Below are 22,968 nucleotides of genomic sequence, written 5' to 3' on the forward strand. Positions count from 1 at the left end.
CCCCTTCGGAGGTGTCACTTGCTTAGAGGGGAAGCCCTCTGCAAATTCTGCACAATCGGTAACGTTAACCCACCAGCGCCATGAACTGCACATCAATTATTGTTAAAAGGATTTAAGTAAATGCACTTTCGAGCTGACTCTGAGCAAAGTGTTTGCATTAAAGCACTCCCGCACGAGCACGCCCACGTTTACAGCCGGCGAACCTTTTTTTTTTTTTGCATCGCTTTGATTGTAAGTGAGCTCCGTAGCCAGGCGGTGGGAGAGTCTCTGCCCTTAATCCTCCCCACCCCTCCAGCAGTCTGGAGCTGGACTTGGCTGGCTGAAGAAAGCCGGTGGCGCGCGCTAAGGAGGTCTTACGGCCGGACGGCTCCGGGCTGCTTGTGCTGAGCGCTTCAAGCGCAAGGGGGCAGCGTCAGGCTCTCGCTCCGGTCCTTCCAGCGCAGCCACAGCTGAACGCCACTGGGACGGGCGGGAGGTGGAAAAAGGTGCAAGCCCCCCTCCGAAGTTGGGGAAATTGCGGTGCTTCCAAACGGAGTTCTTGCTGCTTGGGGGTACCTGCGGACTAGGGCTTCCCGCTGAGGCTCTGAATTCTGTATGGCAACCGATTGCCCCCTCTCTGAGTGACGAGCAGAGCAGCAGAATTCCCTTCCCTGGATCACAACCGATCAGGCCCGAAATCGAGGACTTGTTCTAAAGGAGGATTTACCCATGTCATCCTGCATGCTTGGATTATTTGTTTTCTCCACTTAAATAAGTCAGAATGGAGGTAGGTTCCAGGGATTTGGGGTTTCACTTTGCACTCTTTAAAGTGTTTCTGATTTTCTTCTGTACATTTAGCTCACCGTGCAGCAGTGGGTCTCTGTACTACAAGTGGGCGTGCACACACAGCCATTGATTTACCTCGGGGTTTTTTTTTTGTGTGTGTGACATTTTTCAGTTCCTCAATCTTGCAGACTGTCTGGGAGACTATTCCCCCTCCCCCTCTAATTAATAGCAAGAGTCTCACCAACTCCTCCCCCACCGTTAACGATCCTGTCGTTAAGGGGGTGCCTGTAACCCTGCTTTCTTGTGTCATGCAATCTCTGTACAACTTTTTTTCCCCCCAAAATATATACACTTTTTTTGTTTTACAGCTAAGGACTTTGAAGTATTTGTTCAAGCTGGGAGAGGGATGTTGGGACAGGTTTCTCTAATGAAACTAGACGTTTAAACATTTTAAATAACATTTCTGATGTTTAAAAGGAGATTTAATTGCATTACGCTGACGTTCCTATTATAAAATTCATCAATTTTTTAAAAACTTCTCTTTATAAACATTCATTTTCCAGTTGCAGCAAATTCTACATGTCAGCAGCGCGAGAGCTGTGTTGTAGGTTTCCTTCCATACCAGCGGTTTGTAAAAAGCAGAATTGGGTTTCTTTGTATGCTATTGTCTGTTCAGATATTAACTGTGAAAGTCAGGTTCAGTATTATACTGTAGTAGAAACCACGGGAGCTTGTTAAATTCCGAATATATTTATTCGGGATTTCTTACCTTTATTAAATGCCTTTGAAAGTACGTACCTACAGTGAGTACGTGTAATATTACAGTGCGAAGTAAAAGCAGTGGGTAAATTAAGCTGTGAAACATTATCTTTATCTTATGGAATCCAAAATCATGTCCACTGAAACGTGCTCTTCATTTTCTTCACATTGAAAGAATATGGCACCCCCAGCCTTTTATTAAATGCTACGGCTACTTGCAGGACCGTAATAGCCGACCCTGTGCTCCAGTGGGGTGGGGGGGGGGGGGGGGAGATTTGTGTAAGAAGATCAGAGGTGACCTAATGTTTTCTGAATTTGTAATTAACTAGTTATTCAGTTCATCAAGCGTACTGCACGCTCCCTGTAATAAGAAGCACATAGCGGGTTGCTCACATTTTTCAAAACAGCTAAGCTAGCCTTTGGAAACATTTCAGTGATTCTTGGAAGAAGTTAGTTACTCCTTTGGCCAGGTTCATTAGTCTTGCAGCGATGCAGGTGTATCTCTCTCCAGAGACTTGAATTCTCTCTGTTAGCTCCAAAAAGTAACTTTGGAGGAAATGCTAAGCTTGAAACGTTAACGCGGGTCCTTTCAGAACCTTCTTGTCTTCATTTGGCTTGTGTGCAGCTTCAGAGGGAATGGAAAGATGGTGCAGGTTGCCCTCTGTTGGCTTTCGGAATATCTAACTTTTTCCTTGGGTTTCAGATCTGGGTGGAAATAACCATCAGGGAAACACACTTCTTGTGTCGATGACCGCATGCTGCTAAGTTTGTTTTATTCAGGTCATGTATGTATCATGCATTATTGAATCAGACAAAGGTAATCGCTGAAGACTCATTGCCAACTCCCTCCAGTTTTATGATAGAATACCTGCTTTCTGTAGGCGCCTACAAATCCCTTGGCCACGAAATGAAGTATTCATTTTGATTTTACAGCGCATTAAAAAAAAAAAAAAACAGGTATTTAACGTCATGCTCAGTGCAGTTTTCTAGCTGGTTTCCACGCTTTCACAATTTCATTTTTACTACTCGGATATAGTTTATTTATTTATTTGTTTGTTACATTTGTATCCCACATTTTCCCACCTATTTGCAGGCTCAATGTGGCTTACATTGTTGTCCCGTAGTTCGCCATCTCCGGTAGTGAAACAAATACAAGGAGTTTTAATGTGGCCACTCACTGATTTAAGAAATTACAACATTACCTTGTATTTGTTCACCGGAGACTTCAAAGCCTCTCCGGTACTATGTAAGCCACATTGAGCCTGCAAATAGGTGGGAAAATGTGGGATACAAATGTAACAAATAAATAAATATAATTTTGGAACAATATGCCTGTATTTCAGAAATTCCAAGAAATTGAAACAAATTTCTTCTTAAGTGAGGCGAATAGTCAGAGAAAAAGGTTTGGGTGCCTTTTTGCCATTGTCTTCAAAAAGTGAACTGAGATCACCTACTTAGTGGAAAGTAGGAAGCGGCTGACTTTGTTAATGATTTACAGTGGGGATAATTTGAGGTATACTCAAAACAGGACACTTTTTTTTCCCTGCTGGCACCTATGGAAAAGAGAAATCTGTAGTGGAATAAGGCTCCCACTGGCCATTTTTGGAAGTCAAACTAGGAACTCCCATCTCTAACCAAACGCCATGTAAACACTTTTGCCAACTATATGCGCGCGTGTGTGTGTGTGTGTGTGTGGGTGTGTGTGTTTAAAACTAAAATGAATGTGTTTATTTCAGTGACATGTATTTTTGCTAAACTCCGGATATATACTCCAGTAGATGAATGAATGCAAATTGTAATCTTTCAGGTGCACAGTATTTTAAAATTAGTGTCTTGAAACCGTTTTGTTGACCTTGGTTACGGACCTGTCATTTTTCGTTAATATTTGACCCCTTGAACCATTATTTACTCCTTTAAATTTATTTTGCTTTAGTGTTCTTGCTTCGTTAAAGACAAAAAAACCGGTGTGGACTTTGTGTTGTTCCAAGGGTATGAAAGGGTCTGTTGCAAGAGCTTTGCTTATGGCAAAAAAAAAATAATATCATACAAATAATTGATACTGGGAGTACTGCAGTGGCTTACTTGTTTTTCAAAGATTTACAGATTTCAAAGATCAGTGCCAATATTAGAAACGAGAAGCAGTGTACTAGATCGCAACGTTTGCCAGCCTATGGGACCGTGAGGCGGCGGAATGTACTTCGAACGCCTGCTTGCCTGGGATTTTTAAAAACATTGATTTTAGTCTGCAGTGGCACAGGAAACGCGTTTATGAAGAGACAGGATTCATGCTGCAATCAATTTCCAGCGAATTTTATGACAGCTTAACCCCCGCCCTCGAGAGAGAGAGAGAGAGAGAGAGAGAGAGAGAGAGAGAGAGAGAGAGAGAGAGAGTTAAACCCTCTTGGTAACCTCCACCGCTTGAGTATTTTTTGTCACTATCAGGCAGGGGCACACAAAAAGTATATTTACTGGTGGAAATATTCTCTTTAAGCATGGTAGTGATAGTGGTAGTGATTTAGTTACATTGAAAAAATGCAAAAAAGACATTATAAGAATCACACCAAGTTCAAAACTTTAAAAGTTTTGAACTCGGTACAATTCTCTTCTATAATGTCTTTTTGAATTTTTTTCAATCAACCTAAATCAGTACCATTTATGCTTAAAGAAAATATTTCCACCAGTAAATATAAAGGGTTTTTCTTGTGTGTGTGTGCCCTAGCCTATTTGATAATGACAGAAAAATACTCAAGGGGTGTGTGTGTTCCCATGGGTCGGTATATTAAATTTTAAATAAAACTTGGAAACTTGTATTCAATTTATAGCCCAAATATCAAAAACTGAACATGGAATTTCATATGTATTCTGATCTCTTTCTCTAGTTTTTGACGTTTGTGATTTCGTGTTTCCTGTGGATTGGAAGGAGTTTATTATAAACACAGTTTTATTTCTGTCCTTGAAAATGAGTTAGCCAATTATTTATTCCATTATAAAACTCTTTCAGTTTCTAGGTTATATTTCCTCGTGTGCTGAGATATTCCAGACTCTTTCCTCTGGGGATATGGTAAAAAGTGCATCCATAAATTCTAGATTTGCAAATCGTGTAATTTTTTTTCCCATGGCATGTCGAATCTGTTAGTATTATTTACTGGGATCAATTGACAGACTGTGACCATTATAGGAAATAATGGAGGGGTATTTTTTTTAATAATTAATAGACACATGTTCATTGACAGCAGTGACTTTTATGGCTTTTAAATATGGATAACCACGGCTGTAAATCTGGAGCTCCATGTGAAACTGGAGACTGTGTAAAATCAGCAATTTCAAATCAGATACTTAAAAGCAATCCTTCGAGTTTCGTTTCTTCTTCTTCTCTCTCTAAGGGCTGAATTCAAATTCCAATGTTTTATAAGCCAGTCTGTTTTTATGTGGTATGAGATGTGATTTATAGTTCGTGAATCACAGAAGTACAACACCTAATGCATCAACTAGGAGTTGACTGGAGAGTCCGGAGATTTTAGCTCTGAATAGCAAAAAATAGCAGTGAAAACATCTTTAAATAGAAGAAACTCATGACTTTGCAAAGCCAATAGAAACGTATATTCTGAATCTGGGGTCTTCAAAGAGGAATATCTTCATGCGAGATTTCTTTAGGGGCACAAAAGGTCTTAAAGTTCGTATTTTTTCTTTCCTTTTTTTTTAAATGTAAAAGTCACAATATATCTTAGGACTGATTATGCATATTTTTGAGACTGTTGAAATTTTACTGAGGTAAAGGGTCCTTTCCAAACCACATATTTCATACAGGTGCTATCGCATCACACTTTAACGTGCTTAAATTTTGCAAATCTGTGACATCCACAGGCAGCTCCTTGTGACTCTGGGCAAGTCACTTAACCCTCCATTGCCCCATGTAAGCCGCATTGAGCCTGCCATGATTGGGAAAACGCGGGGTAGAAATGTAACAAAAATAAAAAAAAAATCCCCATCTAGCTCCATCTCCTTTCTTTGAACATTCAGGGACCTGTTACAATAGGGACAAGGCGGGAGCCCTGAAGGTTTTAAATATTCCAGGTGATAAAACAATTCAGTGCATCGTGCTGCATTTCCTCCTGGACTTGCTATTTGATTCTTTAGCACACTTTAATGGCTTTCTTTAAAAAAAAAAAAAAAAAAAAAGTTCCAATACGAGGAGGTGAAGAGGAAGCAGGTTGTTAGATAAAGTTTGGGCGAGGAAAGCATGCGGATGGGTCGAGACAGCCTCCGGTACTGGAATCTCCGTCTAGAAATAAACTCGTGAATGAAGTGTTGACACGCGCTTGTGAAGCAGCTGGAGACGGCAAAGCCTGTGTGATACGGGAGGGGGCGGGGGAGAGAAGGAAAACTAGGTATAGTACGGGCTGGACTAGAGGAAACAAGAGCAATGGGAAGAGAAAGCAGGAAGCTTGTAAAGAGTAGGAAGGGGGGACTTCATGTGCGGGATAGATGGGAGGTGGTTGAAGCGGAGTAGAGCTCAGAGGTGCAGTGAGGGCGAGGGGGCAGTGCAGCGCAGCACATCTGGAAAGAGGAGGCCAGCTGTCTCCCTCCTCCCTTCCCTGCTCCTGGGAAGACCAGGGCTTCAACGGGGGTTTTCGCGGTCACGTTTAATTACAATGGCATCTCTACAATCATGGAAACTTTTTTTTTCTTTTTCCCCTCGCTGAAATTTCCTGCAACCTTTCAAGAAAGCTAATTAAAAACTAGAGACACAGACGGGGAGCAAATGCTGGGCTTTCCTTAGTGCTAAATCCATCTGATCTTTTGCATCCGTGCGCTTTCATGAAACACTTAAAAGAAAAAACAAGGTAATTTTAAAGAGGAGCTTAATCGTCGTGGCAGGCCCTGGGTTCACATCTGACATGCTTCAATGCTTTCCTTTCCCTCTTTCAACGTCAGTTATGCTAGGATGCCATTGGTAGCCTCACTTTTGAATGGATTACTTTTTTGGCATCAGCAATTCGCATTACCTATTTCATCTAAACAATTTTTAAAATGGGTTTAGCAGGGAATATACTTGGTTTAAATGGATTAGCAGATGTGGAGTCTGGGTTAGCAGTCGTGGTAGTTGCTCTCTATACAAGCCATTGTTATTTTATGATTATTTAAAAATGATAATCACTGAAAAGTCTCATCCCACATTTCAGTTCCAAGGAATGCAAGGGATTGATGCTAAAGCTGTGTGCCACTGGATAATACTGTTACTATCTGCATTATATGTTGAAGGTAACAAAACAATAATAATAATATTAATAATAATAATAAAAAGCTGAGAAAATGACTTCACTGTTACCTTTCATCCATATGTTCTCCCCAGGGAACAATTTCTGACTGCTAGTTATTAACTGATAGCATACACAGAAGTAGACCTGTGTTTAACCTAGCAATGTTAGAATGTATTTACCAAAATCCTATTTACATGAACAATAATGGTCTGTAAAAAGATTCGAATTACTTTTCGGGTCGTGCACATTCGATTTTTCCGTGGAAACGTTGAGAAAAAAAACTTGCCAATAATCCCCTTTGAATAAAGTAGTTTGGCTCATCTAAAAACAGGGGTTAGGGACGTAGGCAACTTTTTTTTTCTTGCTGAACTGCCACTTACAACTTGTATGACTTTTTAAAATTCCGAACTCCTTAGCATATATCAATGCAAAAACAATTCATTTAATATATTAAATTTAATGGTGGTTCTTAGTGACCTTGCCACATTAGTAGTCTTTCCCTGTCTTAGAAAAGCAGACTATTAATGGGTTCTAGTTCAATATTTTAAACAAATTTTTTTGTTTAATTCTTATTTCACTTGCACTGCCTGCTTTAAAGGGAAAAACGCAAAACTTGCTTGAAAGAGTTTTCCAGTTGCTCTTAGAACTGATACATTGTTCTGTTTTAACAGCAGCGATTGCAAAAGAGCGCTCAATTGTGTTGGTAGTGATACAATCGCATTCAAATGGTTTTTTTTTTCCCCCCCTGTCAGACTGCGTGGGTGGAATCATTTAAAGGAAACGACATATATCATGTCATTAAGTGGCAACTGCTGTATCAAAGCAGACAGAATAAGAAGACCGAAGGATCTTGACAGAGCTCCGACGAAATCTGCCCGTTTAAACTTTTGCATTTCTGAAGAGAAACATGTGTAACTGAAAACACGATCAATTTTTGTCTTCCTTTTCTGCAGAAAACCATTGGAATATTAGTGAGCAGAGATATGGCTTCTAGATATGTAGTTCTGGCCCTGACCTTTTTCTCCTGTTTCATGCAAGCTGTAATAGAGGCTAGTTCTTGGTGGTAAGTAGATTATCTATACTTATCTTTAGTGTGGGATGATTTCCTTTGGGGCAGACGAATCATGTATTAATGTGCCGATCAGATTGCCTGTTCCACCAGGGGATATCTGTAAATATCCAAATGAAATCGATTTTGTTTTAGTGCCGACTATAATTAGAGGCACATAATCGTCTTTTCGCCCTACATTACACTGTGTCACTTTTTAAATAACTTCAGGGAGACATAGTTGAGAAAAACAGATTTTTGACTCTGCCTCTTCTACTACTGATGATAAAACTATTTATTTTTACAGGAAATAACCTGTGTGGTAGGTTTTCTATTTTTGTACATAGATGTTGGGACGCTGTAGACTATTTTGCTTATTGGTTCTTATTTCTGTAATGAATTTTTTTTAAAGTAAAATGTTTAGTCTCAATCGACCGCCAGCTCCCCCTTTAGCCCTCTAAGTTCATGTAAGAATATGGAACACAGTTATATTTTAACACCTAGGTACTGATAACTGTTCCCCCCCCCCCCCCCCCCCCCAGTCTCTTGATCGGGGCATGGTGTGTAATGATATTATCGAACCTGGAATAGTTTAAGCTCCTAGAAGTGCACGACTCAGAAAACAACTTTTTCGTTTTTAAAAGTTACAATGCCGATTAGGTTGGAGCTTCTCTGTTTGGTCCCCAGTGCTCAAGTTGTTTGACTCCCCCACCCCTGACTTTTTGTGATTAACGGGATGGGATGAACGCAACTCTGAATGGAATTATTTAAAACCCTTGGTATCATTTTAATAGGAGAGAAGTTGGTGTTGATTGACAGATCTATTTATTATAGGGCAGTTGTTTACTCTGTGTGCTTCATCGGCGTGTTTCTTTTTTTTTTTTTTTTTTCTTCAGGTCTTTAGGTGTGAATCCTATTCAGAGACCAGAAATGTTTATTATAGGAGCCCAGCCGCTATGCAGTCAGTTGGCTGGTCTTTCCCAGGGACAGAAGAAATTGTGCCAGTTGTATCAGGACCACATGCAGTATATTGGAGAAGGGGCCAAAACGGGGATTAAAGAGTGCCAGCATCAGTTCAGACACCGAAGATGGAATTGCAGTACAGTGAACAACACCTCCGTGTTTGGCAAAGTCATGCAGATAGGTAAGAAGCAATTTGGAGCAGTTTAAGGGTTCCTGCAGAATATTGAACTTCCATAAATTACAAACCGGAGTAGTTAACACCAAGCTGTTAGTGTGTCTTATCTGAACCGGTACGATGGAAACTAGCGCCTCCCATATTTAAATGTTGTTGCTGAACTGAAAAAAAAATATATAGGGACACTTCCATCGGTACATTGTACAGTTCAGTTTTTCAAGATGGTGATTAGTCTTTGCAACAAAAAGGTTGGAGGAAGCTCTTCCTTTAAAGGTCGTTTGGATCAGAAGTGTGTATAATTTGGGAAAGCAAGTAAAGAAATATATCTCACACATTACCTTTTTTATATAGGATCTCTGAAATAACTCAGAAGAGTTAAATTCATTACTTCAGAAATGTCTTTCCTATTCCTTATGAACTGCATTTGAAAGTGTGATATCCAAAAAGACCAGAATGGCATTTCTTTACCTTTTTTAAAGACTGCAAATGCAATGTATTTTTTTTTAATACAGAACATTTATTTTGGAGTTTCAAGGTTTTCTTAAATTATATATGCATCGTTGTATGAACGTTATTCCTACAATTATTTCTTAAATGTATGCAAATAGGTTTATTCATAGAAGAAATATTTCAAGGTGTAAATTGGTAGCATAGTGTGTTAGGATTTATTTTGTTAATTTTTTTAGTTACTGTGACTTTTAAAATATCAACTTATGAACTAATAAGCCATCTGATTTAAGCTGTGCAATAAATAAAGTAGATTTATGATTAGGATAGGATGGCAGGGAAGACTGATTAATAATAAAAAAAAATAACCATAGGTAATTCACATACATTACCTGACCTCAGTAGTGTGTTTTCACAAAGTTGTTTAACTTTCTGTTTTGGAGTATGTTATCACAGAACTCGGTTTAATGCTATCACCCTGCCTTTTTTGTAAAAGCTGGCTGTCAGGAATATATTCAAAACATGCTGTCAAATTTTATATTTTGTTAACTTTGGACACAGCAAAAATATTGCTTCAAATTAAAGAGAGAGAGAGAGAGAGAGAGAGAGAGAGAGAGAGAGGGGAAGTGATCTTTATACGAAAGTATACTGCTGGCAGTGGGCTGCTATTTCTATACTTCCATACAGCATTCAGCAGAATTAATTGCAGAATAGACATTTTAATGCAAAGACATTTTAATCTGGCTTTTTTTCTTTAGTCGGGCAAAATTATGAGGACCTGGGCATATTCAAATTCTCTCCACTCTGCCTGGAATTGTTCCATCTTTTCAAAAGGGAATGCTTATATGTTGGTTTGAAAGTAGTTTTATTTGAAAATTGTATTTGTTATGGTTTGGTTCAATATAAAAGGTTTATACCCTATTAGGTCTCAAGTAAGTTCTCCAGCGTGGAAAATTCTAGACATTCCCATATTTAAAACTATAATTAATCTGATTGCAATAACTTATTTTTAGAAGCAGCAATGTAACCTACAATTAGCCACTTAAACCCACTTCTACCTGCAGTTAGTTTAATAGGAATATCCCAAGCTTATTCAAAGATGGTTGTTAGCTGAAAAGTATATTTGTTGAGAACCAGGCCATACTTTTCTTAGTTGTTGTTGTTGGGTTTTTTTTTCATTTTGTGCTGAAGTTTCATACAACTGAAATATAGAACTACTGTTTCAGTGGAAATTCTGCATTAAGTACTACTACTAGCGCTACTAGATGTACGCAGCGCTGTACACTTGAACATGAAGGGACAGTCCCTGCTCGACAGAGCTTAAAATCTAATTAGGACAGACAAACAGAACAAATAAGGGATAAGGACAAAGAGTAGCAAGACTCCGTGCAGAATCCTAAAGAGTAGCAAGATTCTGTGCAGAATCCCAAAGAGTAGCAAGATTCCGGAATCCCAAGACTACTACTACTACTTATCATTTCTATAGTGCTACAACAGATATGCAGTGCTGTGCACTTGAACATGAAGAGACAGTCCCTGCTTGACAGAGCTTACAATCTAATTAGGACAGACAAACAGGACAAACAAGAGTTAAGGGAATATTAAAGTGAGGATGATAAAATAAGGGTTCTGAACAAGTGAACAAGGGTTAGGAGTTAAAAGCAGCATCAAAAGGTGGGCTTTTAGCTTTTACTAAGGTGCGCTGAAAAGTGGCCTGCGCTGGTATAGACACACGCATTAGATGCACGCAGGTCCATTTTTCAGTGCACCTACAAAAAAGGTCTTTTTATGGGCTGAAAATGGACGTGCGACAAAATGAAAATTGGCGCATGTCCATTTTGGACCTGAGACCTTACTGCCACCCATTGACTTAGTAGTAAGGTCTCACACGTTAACTGGGTGGTAATCGTCAGCGCACATATAATGCTGATTACCGCTCGCCTAGTGCCACGTGCTGGAAAATAAAGTATAATTTCGGTCGCATGTAATGGACGTGTGTAAAAAATGAAATTACTGCCCGGGTCACGCGGCAGCCGGGCGGTAGTTCCGAATTGGCATGTGTTGGGCACGTGTATGCACCTACGCAGCTTAGTAAAAGGGTCCCTTAGTATCAAATTGCACCATGTAGTCATTTTCAGTAGAATAAAATAAATGCACTTACCAACAGGGAAATCTAGGCAGATGGAAAAATATTCATCTAACTAGGGTAATAATTGGCTTTATATTTAACCCTGGCTAAAATTTACATCTGGAAACTTCAATTATTACAAAATACTTCTGTTCGACTGATATATGGTGTAGGGAGATATTCTGAAGTCTCTTTCATTATTGAATGATTTACATTGGCTCAAGGTTGATGGTTGTATCTCTTTTCAACTGTCATGCATGGTTTATAAACGTGTTTATGGGCTTAATGCAGACTGCAGGGGCGTAGCCAGACTTCGGCAGGAGGGGGATCCAGAGCCCGAGGTGAGGGGGAACATTTTAGCCCCCCCCCCGGCACTGCCAACTCCCCCCCCCCGCCATTGCCGACTTTGCCCCCCCTGCTGCTGACCCTCTCAACCCCCCCTCCCGCCGCCAACCCGCTGTCGCCTACCTTTGCTAGTGGGGGACCCCAACCCTTGCCAGCTGAGGTCCTCTTCTTCTCACAAAAGGCTTTCTTTCTGTTTCTGACGTCCTGCAGAACCTCGGCTGGCGGGGGTTGGGGTCCCCCGCCAGCAAAGGCAGGCGACAGCGATGGTGTGTTGACGGCGGGAGGGGGGTCGGGTGGGTCGTTGGCAGGGGGGTCCAGGGCCAAATCTATGGGGGCCCAGGCCCCCCTGGCCCCACGTAGCTACGCCACTGATGCAGAGTCAGTAGGCCAAATTCACATTTTTTTCTAATAGTAGACCTTATTTAAGAAGCGGGAAAAGATTATTACTAAATTTACCATCAATGAGGAATGTTAATAGTAAATCATTTAGGGAGCATTCTTTTGACTTCCAAAGTATTAAGGGGTTCTTTTACAAAGGCACGCTTGTGTTCTTAGTGTGTGCTAATGATTAGTGCACGCTAAACGCTAGAGATGCTCATAGGAATATATGGGAATTTCTAGCATTTAGCGAGTGCTTATTTTTAGTGTACGCTAAAAATGTTAGTGCACTTTGTAAAATGATCCCTAAGTTTTGGAACAGCATCCCAACCCAAATTTGTCAAATTATTCCATCTATTTTATTTATTTTAGTTGCATTTGTACCCTGCGCTTTCCCACTCATGGCAGGCTCAATGCAGCTTACATATTGTATACAGGTACTTATTTGTACCTGGGGCAATGGAGGGTTAAGTGACTTGCACAGAGTCACAAGGAGCTGCAGTGGGAATTGAACCCAGTTCTTCAGGACCACAGTCCACCACCCAGGCCACTCCTCCACTCCTCAGAAAAGCTCTCAAGACCTACTTTTTTCCAGATAGGGATTTGTGATTTTATGCTTTGATAGGAGGGCTATTTTATTGTAAGTATTGTTAATGTTTGTAAAGTGAATTGACTTCTTTCTTAAGGGCCCCTTTTACAAAGCTGTGATGAAAGGGGCCCTGTGGTAGTGTCGGTGCATTTATTTGCTATGTACCGAGGCCCCCTTTTACTGCAGTGGGTAAAAGGCTTTTTATTTTTTGGAAAAAGGAAATGGCCGTGTGGTAAGTGAACCAGTTGCCACAAGGCAGTGGCGATCCTTGGTCGGCTGCCACCCGGGGCGGATCGCCGCTGCGCACCCCCCACCAGGTGCAGCGGTGTCTGTCCCCCTCCGGGAGCAGCATGATACCCCCCCCCCGGCGCATCAACACCCCCCCCCCCGGGTGCATTCTTACCTGCTGGGAGCAACTGCGTGGCCGTCAGTTCCGCTGGTTCCCTGCTCCCTCTGCCGTGGAACAGGAAGTAACAGCAAAGGGAGCAGGGAACCAGCGGAACCGACAGCTGCGTAGCTGCTTTCTGCACCCCTCCAGCGGCGTGCATCCGGGGCAGACTGCCCCCACCGCCCCACCCTTGGTACGCCACTGCCGCATGGTCATTTCCTGGGGAAGCCCTTATCACTAGCTATTTAGGAGGCGGTCAGGGCTCCTGCGGTTAGCAGGCAGCATGCAGGGCTGTCCAATTACCAGCAAGTGAGCCTCCGGAAATGGTACTCATTGGGGGCAGGCAGTACGGCTAGGCTCCTGTGTTAGGCCAGCAGTAATGCCAGATTGGCACATAGCAAAGCAGGAGCACAGGTACCGCCATTTTGTAAAAGGGGTCCTTAGAGGGTCTTTTCCTAATGCACGTTCAACGTTTTTGGCAAACACTAAAATTGTGGGTTCGCTAAACATTAGAGATGCCAATATGTTCCTATGGGCATCTCTAATTTTTAGTGCGCCCATAATTTTAGCACATGAGCGCACCTTAGTAAAAGATGCCCTAAATGTTTCATGAGTATTGTAATTTCCTTTAAATGTTGAAGGGGGTCTTTTACTGAAGCTTAGCTTGAGTTTTCTGCTGCATGGCCCATTTTAGTCCTATGGTCCTTGCTGCAGATAACTCAAGCTAAGCTTCAGTAAAAGACCCCCAAAGTTTCTTATTTGTAGTCCGCCTTGTGGCATTTAAGAAATACAATACAATCTAAATTTTTCTATACACTTTGCCCAAGTTTAAGAAGATGCACTGACAATTTTTCATACATACATACATTATTTAAAGATAAGGTTATACCACTACAATGAGATTATTAAAAGTTTAGAGCAACTGAAAGCTAAAAATTATGTAAAAGATGTATAAATTGTTTTATAAATAGTGCCTTTAATACAAGGTTGATAAGTAGAAATACTACGGGGCCAATATTGAAACCATGAGAGGGAGCCCAGCTAACTCCTGTGGGCAGAGGCGAACCTGAAAATTCAATGCCGGGGCCATATCTGGTGACCAGCATTGAATTTTTTTTTTTGCCTGCTAAAAACATAGCCGATGAAGTCAATATTCATCAGCTGACCAGCTAAGTTATAGCGGCCAAAGATAGACCTGCTATTTATGTGGTTCTATCTGGCTGCTAAACTTAGCCAGTCAGCCAATGAATATTGGTGCTAACCGGCTATGTTGCACCACGGTCAGTGACCGGGCTAGTCACTAAGGAAGAGATTCTATATATGGTGCCCAAAAAATTGGTGCTGAAATCAGTGCTGACTAAGCAGATTCTATAATCAGCACCTAGATTTAGGCGCCGATTGTAGAATAAGCTTAGTTGATATTTCAGCGCCTAAATCTGCGTGCATCCATTTACACCAACTAAAACATGGTGTAATTCCCAGTGCACTGAGCCATATTCTGTAACTAGGTGCCTACATTTCAGAACGCCCACAAAATGCCCATTTCCCCGTAACCACACCCCTTTTTGCATAAACGCATTAGAAGTTTGGCACATATTATTAGAGAATATGCTAAGCGAGTTGTGCACCTAAATTCTAATCAGTGGTAATTAGTCTCATTATTGCTTGTTAAGGCTAGGGCTCTTCAGCTTGGAGAAAAGGCAGCTGAGGGGAGATATGATAGAGGTCTATAAAATAATGAGTGGAGTTGAACGGGTTTATATGAAGCGTCTGTTCACGCTTTCCAAAAATACTAGGGCTAGGGGGCATGCGATGAAGATACAATGTAGTAAATTTAAAACGAATCGGAGAAAATGCTTCTTCACTTAACGTGTAATTAAACTCTGGAATTCGTTGCCAGAGAATGAGGTAAAGGCGGTTAGCTTAGTGGAGTTTAAAAAAGGTTTGGACGGCTTCCTAAAGGAAAAGTCCATAGACTGTTATTAAATGGACTTGGGGAAAATCCACTATTTCTGGGATAAGCAGTATAAAATGTTTTGTACATTTTTGGGATCTTGCTGGGTATTTGTGACCTGGATTGGCTACTGTTGGAAACAGGATGCTGGGCTCGATGGACCTTTGGTCTTTCCCAGTATGGCAATACTTATGTACTTAAGTGCTGATATCAGCGCTCATTAGTTTGTTAAGCCAATTAAGTTACATGCGGTGTTATAGAATCCATGCTCATTTTGGCACCTAAATCTAAGCACACTATATAGAATCCGGGGGTAAGTGGTAATATTGAGCTAAAATAACCAGCTATCTCATGCTGAATGTTAGCGTCTAGCTGGCTTTAGAGTATTTAACTGGCCAGGAGTTGTTCCTGGCAAGTAAAAAGAGTTTTAAATATCCACCAGCAGGTGTTTAACATTTTTGAGAACTTGGTTGAAAAGTATGCATATGTTGATTTTCTTTGGTGTTTTTTTTGGTTTGTTTTATCATATAACTGTTCCCCATCTCTTCAGTGATCTGGGTTATTGGTTGCATATATGGAGTGGCCTAGTGGTTGGAGCACCGGTCTTGCAATCCAGAGGTGGCCAGTTCAAATCCCACTGCTGCTCCTTGTGATCTTGGCCAAGTCACATAACTCTCCATTGCCTCAGGTACAAACTTAGATTGTGAGCCCTCCTGGGACAGAGAAATACCCAATGTACCTGAATGTAGCTCACCTTGAGCTACTGCTGAAAAAGGTGTGAGCAATATATAAATAATACTCAGCATTTATTTTGTAAAGTTAAAAAAAAAAGTATGCACACAAATCATAAAAGTAGATCTCTATAGGCCCAAGATGTACTGAAACATTCTTCTAACAGACACAAAATATGGTAAACCCTTAGGGGCCGCTTTACTAAAGGGTTGGCAGAAGCCCTGTGGTAGTTCCCACTCCCAGCGTGCGCCATTTCTGGCACTACAGGATTTTACAAATTTTTTTTGTAACACCAGAACTTATCCGGTGGTAATTGGCACTGCCCAGTTACCAACGGGTTAGCATATGAGCCCCTACCGCCATCTCAATGGGTGGCAGTAAGGGCTCCCCATCAAAATAGCCATGCGGTAAGTGGTTCACTTTTGTCAAAAATGGACAGCCTTTACCCGCTACAGTAAAAGGGGCCTCTTTGCATGTCAAAAACACGCAGTGATCCTAGCTTAGGCCCCCTTTTACCACAGCTTAGCAAAAGGGCCCCTTAGTACATCTATCCTTGCATGTTTTCAAAGAAGTGGCATAGCTACGTGGGGCCACGGGGGTCTGGGCACCGTAGATTTGGCCCTGGACCCCCCTGCCAACGACCCTCTCGACCCCCCCTCCCGCCACCAACCCTCCCCCTACCTTTGCTGGCGGGGGACCCAACCCCCGCCAGCCGAGGTCCTCTTCTTCCGGCGCAAGGCTTCATTCTGTTTCTGTGAGTCTGACGTCCTGCATGTACAACGTGCAGGACGTCAGACTCACAGAAACAGAATGAAGCCTTGCGCCGGAAGAAGAGGACCTCGGCTGGTGGGGGTTGGGGTCCCCCGCCAGCAAAGGTGGGCAATGGCAGCGGCAGGGGAGGGTTGGCGGCCGGAGGGGGGATCGAGAGGGTCGTCGGCAGGAGGGGGGGGGCAAAGTTTTTGTTGTTGTTGGTGGCGGTGGCGGGGGGATGGGGGGTCGGCAATGGTGGTGGTGGTGGTGGGGGGTCGGCGGCACTGGTGGGGGGGGGGGGCTAAAATGTGCCCCCTCACCTCAGACTCTGGACCCCCCTCTCGCCGAAGTCTGGCTATGCTCCTGTTTCAAAGCAGACAATATGAATTTATACAACTGTGTGAACCTTTGACCTCATGCAGCCCATTTCTAGAATGTTCTTAAATCAGAGAAAATAAATTTTAATTTACTTTTAATGAAGCAGTTGCTATCAGAGTGAAAAAAGAGGTGAGCTACCGATAGGTTTCTGCTTGCAGTTATCTTCAGGTGCTCAGTTCCAAGAGTTCTGATGCTTTGCCCTCACCTGCTTTGTTTGATCTTTATTCTTGAAAATGGAGCTATAGATTTTCTAGTTTCAGTACCAAATAAGGTTATTTTATTAACTTTTGGACCTGGAACTGGTCACCCATGCGCCCTTGACTCCCTCCCCTGTCATCTTTTCCCTCCCCCCTTTTCCTACCTGCAGCCATTAACCTGTTACATAACTAAAGGGCCCTTTTCCTAGGGCACGCTGAAAAATGGCCTGCGGTAGTGTAGATGTGTGTTTTGGACACATGGAGAATCATTTTTCAGCGCACCTGTAAAAAATGCTTTTTTAAAATTTTTGCCGAAAATGGACGTGCGGCAAAATGAAAATTACTGCATGTCCATTTTGGGTCGGAGACCTTTCCGCCAGCCATTAACTTAGTGGTAAGGTCTCATGTGGTAACTGGGCGGTAACGGTCTATGTGTGTAAAATGCCAATTACTGCCCGATTACCACCTGCGTGCCAGAAAATAAAAATATTTTCCGGCATGCGTAGTGGGCACATGTAAAAAAAGAAATTTCCGCATGGGCCACGATGTAGCCGGGTGGTATCTTGGAATTGCTACACGTTGGGGGTGTGTAGGCGCTTATGTGGCTTAATAAAAGGGCCCCTAATGTTATAACAAAAACACCCATGACACCAATTGGAAGTAAATAGGTCACAGCTTTGTTTATTAAAGATAACAAATATAACCACAGCAATAACCATAAATAAGTTATTCACTTGAGCTACCATATTGAAATGTTTATTCACCTCTGACAAAGTTTCTTTTCCATTCACCACCCTGGTGCTTTGAATAAAGCTTATCTGTTCTCCTTAAACATGTGAAGTCATGTGTCATCCTCTGCTCTTTGGTACCCTGCCCTGAACCTCCATGCCCCTCCTTTCCAGGTCACCTGACCCTCCTGCCAGCCTGCTCTTAGAGCTTTAAATTAATCACTCATCCCCTGAAAAGCTAAAACCTGTAGATGGGTGTCCGCCTGCTGCAACACTGTTCACCTGGACCCGGATTCCTTCACCGCCACTCTTTGCCCTCTTCCCCAAAACTTCCTCTAGGGAAGGGAGGGCGGGTAAGCCACCTCTGAGGAGCAGGATGAGAGCCCTGCTACATGGAGGTGACCTGATTAAGTAAGTTAGCCTGTAGGATCACCTTTCTAGCTAGCCTACCAAACCTGATGGTGCATCCTGGCAGGAATACTTATAATGAATTGTTGCTGGCCAGTCCCATATCAGGGTCTCTTCCCCTACCTTTCAAGATCCTAGTTCCTGCTCCTATTCCCCTTCTGTTGCCCTCCGGTGCTTGCCTCCCAGAGTTTCTCCTTCTCCCAAGTTTTTTTTTTGTTACATTTGTACCCCGTGCTTTCCCACTCATGGAAGGCTCAATGCGGCTTACATATTGTATACAGGTACTTATTTGTACCTGGGGCAATGGAGGGTTAAGTGACTTGCCTAGAGTCACAAGGAGCTGCCTGTGCCTGAAGTGGGAATTGAACTCAGTTCCTCAGTTCCCCAGGACCAAAGTCCACCACCCTAACCACTAGGCCACTCCTCCACAGTCTTGCAACTGTGGTCACACTGCCCACTATCCAGCCCAAAGTTAAATTTGTGTATCGCGATGAACTCTTGGACTTAAACTTTAAAACAGCAATGGTAACAAAATAGCTTGGAGGCTTATAGCATAGCATCTCTCAACAAGTCTGATAATGTTCATTGGAGCAGACTCTTAGGAAAGAGATTAAAATGTACTGTGGTGTTGCTTTTCCTTTCCTGAATCAATAGCCAGTTTGAGTGTGACACACACAGATCAGCAAAAAAACCCAACCAACCAACCAAACAAAAGAAATCAACCAAAAAACAACAACAAAAAAAAGTTCAGCACAATGTATTGAAATTCCAAGAGGAAAATTGTATTCCTTTCTGAAAAATTGATTTCCTCCTTTCATCTAGTACAATTATTTGTATATACTGTCAGCGGTATCATTCAGGAGTTAGAAAAAGTTCTAACTTTTCAGATGTTGAATGTGGATCTATTCTTGGGACTGGTAGTAAAATACCCCTTTTATGATTAATGTACTATTTGAGCATAGGTAAAAAAAAAAAAAAACCTTGTAAAACAGTTTCTACTTGAACTATAGGTCAAGAAGTCACTTCTATCATAGACAGGAAATGAATTTTGTTTACCTCTATGCATATTATTTATTTAGAACAAAATACAGTTCCCATAGCCTGTGATACTTGGCACGTGACAGAAAAGATAAGCTTGGTTACAGTTGTGGATGCTGCTGTTTCTCTGATCCTTGCATTACTTGCTATTTCTCACTTGCAGGTAGCCGGGAGACAGCCTTTACTTATGCAGTGAGTGCCGCAGGGGTGGTGAATGCAGTGAGCCGTGCTTGTCGTGAGGGGGAGCTCTCGACCTGTGGCTGCAGCAGGGCAGCCAGGCCTAAAGATTTACAAAGGGACTGGCTCTGGGGAGGTTGCGGGGACAATCTGGATTATGGCTACCGCTTTGCCAAGGAATTTGTGGATGCTCGAGAGAGGGAGAAAGTTTACCAGAAAGGATCCTATGACAGTGCTCGGACAATGATGAATCTTCACAACAACGAGGCTGGAAGAAGAGTAAGTTGGCCATATTTTACAATCTTTATCTCTGTGATAGGAGAGTGTCCACAGAAGCAGAAAGCATCGAACCTGGTTAGATGCGTCACATTCATAGCCCACTACTATTATTATGTTGATAACTGCAGGAAGACATTTTCTTTGCTTTGTAACTAAATCCATATGGTTATGAGGGCCTGTTTAGGGGAAATCTGAGAAGGACTGTTTTGAGGTTCTCCTTATGTGAAAGGTATTTTGAATCCCGATGTTTGTAGCAGGCAGTAATGCAGGGGAAAAGATGTTACCATTTTGTAAGAGAAAGTAAAATAACCATGATATGGGGGAGGGGGGGGATAGCGTCCTATTCTTTCATATTTAGATGACAACACTTCTTTGAAGACAATTACATTGTTGTGATGATTTCTTTTTTTAAAGACACCCCCTTCATGGTTGTGTGCTAATTTAGAGTAGAAATGTGAGGGGCCCTTTTACTCAGCCGCGTAAGCATCTATGCGCGCCCAACATGCGTCAAAATGGAGTCACTGCACGGCTACTGCGTGGTTCTTGCGGTAATTTCATTTTTGGTGCATGTCCGATACGTGCATTTGAAAAAAATAATTTTTATTTTCGGACATGTGTATCGGACGTGCGCCATGGCACTTGACACATGTAGGTCATTACCACCCGGTTACTGCATGAGGCTTTACCACTAGGTCAATGGCTGGCGGTAAGGTCTCAGACCCAAAATAGACGTGCGGCAATTCTCCCTGAGTGCATTAGTGCTATATGGAAAGGTGGGAAGAGGATGGCTGTTGACATTTGCCATGAGCTTAAGAGGGGAACCAGGAAAAATAATGGCATAATGTATAGATGGTTAAGGAAGATTAAAAACTGCATTTACTGCTCTCAGGAGTCCTTTTACCAAGCCACGGAAAAAGTGGCCTGTGGTGGTGAGGGCACATCTTTTAGACATGCACTGGGCCATTTTTTTACCGCAGCTGAGAAAAACGTAATTGTATAATGTGCCGGGAAATGGGTCTACGCTAATATTAAAACTAGTGCGCTGCTATTTATGGCTTGAGCCCTTACCGCCACCCATTGACCTAGTGGTAAGGGCTCAAATGCTACCCACGTGGTAACCATGCAGCGTGCGCCAATGTGGGCGCACTGCTGGTTACTACCATGAACGCATCCTGTGCTAGAAAATAGAACATTATTTTCTACTGCAGGATTTGGAGCACGCCAAAATTGGAATTACTGCCAGGCCCACTTGGTACCCTGGTGGTAATGCCTCATGCTCCCCGTGCGTTAGCCCTCCCGCACCTTTGAAAAAGGGCCTTAAAGACTTGTGTGGCTCACATGTTCAAAAGTATGGTGGCTTCAGAGGTTTTCCCTGTAGGCACGGAGTGGAGGACAACATTTTGGAAACTGGTAAATTAGACCTGCATGTGTCTTCGCATGTTATCACTTGAAAGAAGGTTTTGAATTGGATGTGTTTCAATCATAGTTTGTGTCCAGGGAGCATGTGGGGTAATTAGAGGAAAAATTCAGGTTGGATAGAGATTTAGACTTCTCAGTTTGCAAACACAAAATTTAGAAGTAGTGAACATTTATCCGAGGGTGCACTGAGTCGTTGCATGCTAGGAGACTGACTAGGAGCAGCAAAAGGAATGTGGCTACATCTTCTCTTGTCATGCATTGCAATGAGGGCGAAAAAGCAAAAATGCTTATACAGGGAACCCATAAGTGGGCCTCTTTGGTGGAGACTGAGTATGTAATTCAATAGCTTTATGGAAAAGGGCTGATGCTAATCTCTCTCTCTCTCTCTCTCCTTCCCTTTCTTAACCTTTTCTCTATAGACAGTGTACAATCTGGCAGATGTGTCCTGCAAATGCCATGGAGTTTCCGGTTCCTGTAGCCTCAAGACCTGTTGGTTGCAGCTGGCTGATTTCCGCAAAGTGGGTGACTCTCTGAAGGAGAAATATGACAGCGCAGCAGCCATGAAACTAAACAGCAGGGGCAAGCTGGTGCAGGTGAACAGCCGCTTCAACTCCCCTACCACCAACGATCTGGTTTACGTCGACCCCAGCCCCGATTACTGCATTCGCAATGAGAGCACGGGGTCCCTGGGGACTCAGGGTCGGCTGTGCAATAAGACTTCTGAAGGTATGGACGGTTGTGAACTCATGTGTTGCGGGCGAGGCTATGACCAGTTCAAGACTGTGCAGACTGAAAGATGTCACTGTAAATTCCACTGGTGCTGTTACGTGAAATGCAAGAAGTGCACGGCGATTGTGGACCAGTTTGTATGCAAATAGGGTTCACCAGAAACCTCCTGGGAACTACTAGATGACCTTCTTATTTATAAAGAGTTGAATCATATCAAGGTGGCTGAGAAAAAAAATGATTTCAGTTGGTTTTTCTATCCTTGGATCCAAGAACTGGCTGTTGTGAGCAAAGTGGAAAAACTGCTTAAATATTTATTTACGAGAGACTTTTAATAGTATAGAAATTTTGCGAAATGGGGAACAAAACCTAATCTAACACATGGGACTTGGTTCATGTGCAGTAGGTAAAAATATTGTTATATGTGGCATCTGAGAATTCAGTATAATCCATTGGATATAATGTCATTTCATGCATGATTTAGTCAGCAAGCAAACGATTATGATTTTTGTGTATCAACTGTTCTGTACGTGGGTGGGCCGACAGCAATCCAGTGATATAATTATTTGTAGAGGGCTCTTTATTATATTGACCAAAACCTTACTGGGGTTTTTAGTTTTATTTTTTTAACCATAGCTAGAGAAAAAGATCATCTTGAAAGTATAAAAGGCATCGCTCACATCATAATATGGCCAATAATAGTAATAACAACAACAGAAACAATCGGATTTGCAAATAAAAAAACTCACAACATTTATTTAATCAAGAATACAATCTTTGGAAAACAATACAGGTGAAATCATAAGAGATGAGTGAGTGTGGGTTAGTGGAGGGCAGGGACGTAGCTACGTGGGGCCATGGGGGCCTGGGCCCCCGTAGATTTGGCCCTGGACCCCCCTGCTGACGACCCTCTCGATATCCCCTCCCACCGCCAAC

The 22,968-nt window shown here is 42.3% G+C and overlaps 1 protein-coding gene across 1 annotated transcript; it reads left to right on the forward strand.

The window, feature by feature from the left end:
• Positions 1-333: 333 nt before the first annotated feature.
• On the forward strand, positions 334-22,848 carry WNT5A (Wnt family member 5A). The gene is made up of 5 exons (XM_030207283.1): positions 334-766; positions 7,739-7,848; positions 8,730-8,977; positions 19,595-19,887; positions 21,726-22,848. Exons 1-5 carry the CDS (start codon positions 761-763, stop codon positions 22,182-22,184), a joined length of 1,116 nt encoding a protein of 371 aa, XP_030063143.1. The 5' UTR covers positions 334-760; the 3' UTR covers positions 22,185-22,848.
• Positions 22,849-22,968: the final 120 nt, after the last annotated feature.

Source organism: Microcaecilia unicolor, chromosome 6 (assembly GCF_901765095.1).
Source record: "Microcaecilia unicolor chromosome 6, aMicUni1.1, whole genome shotgun sequence".
Taxonomy (NCBI): domain Eukaryota; kingdom Metazoa; phylum Chordata; class Amphibia; order Gymnophiona; family Siphonopidae; genus Microcaecilia; species Microcaecilia unicolor.

Bases quoted from the DNA above. Each gene is read 5' to 3' on its own strand.
- WNT5A (XM_030207283.1), top strand. The intron at 7,849-8,729 runs GTAAGTAGATTA...TTTTTTCTTCAG, and splicing joins ATAGAGGCTAGTTCTTGGTG to GTCTTTAGGTGTGAATCCTA. The intron at 19,888-21,725 runs GTAAGTTGGCCA...TTTTCTCTATAG, and splicing joins ACAACGAGGCTGGAAGAAGA to ACAGTGTACAATCTGGCAGA.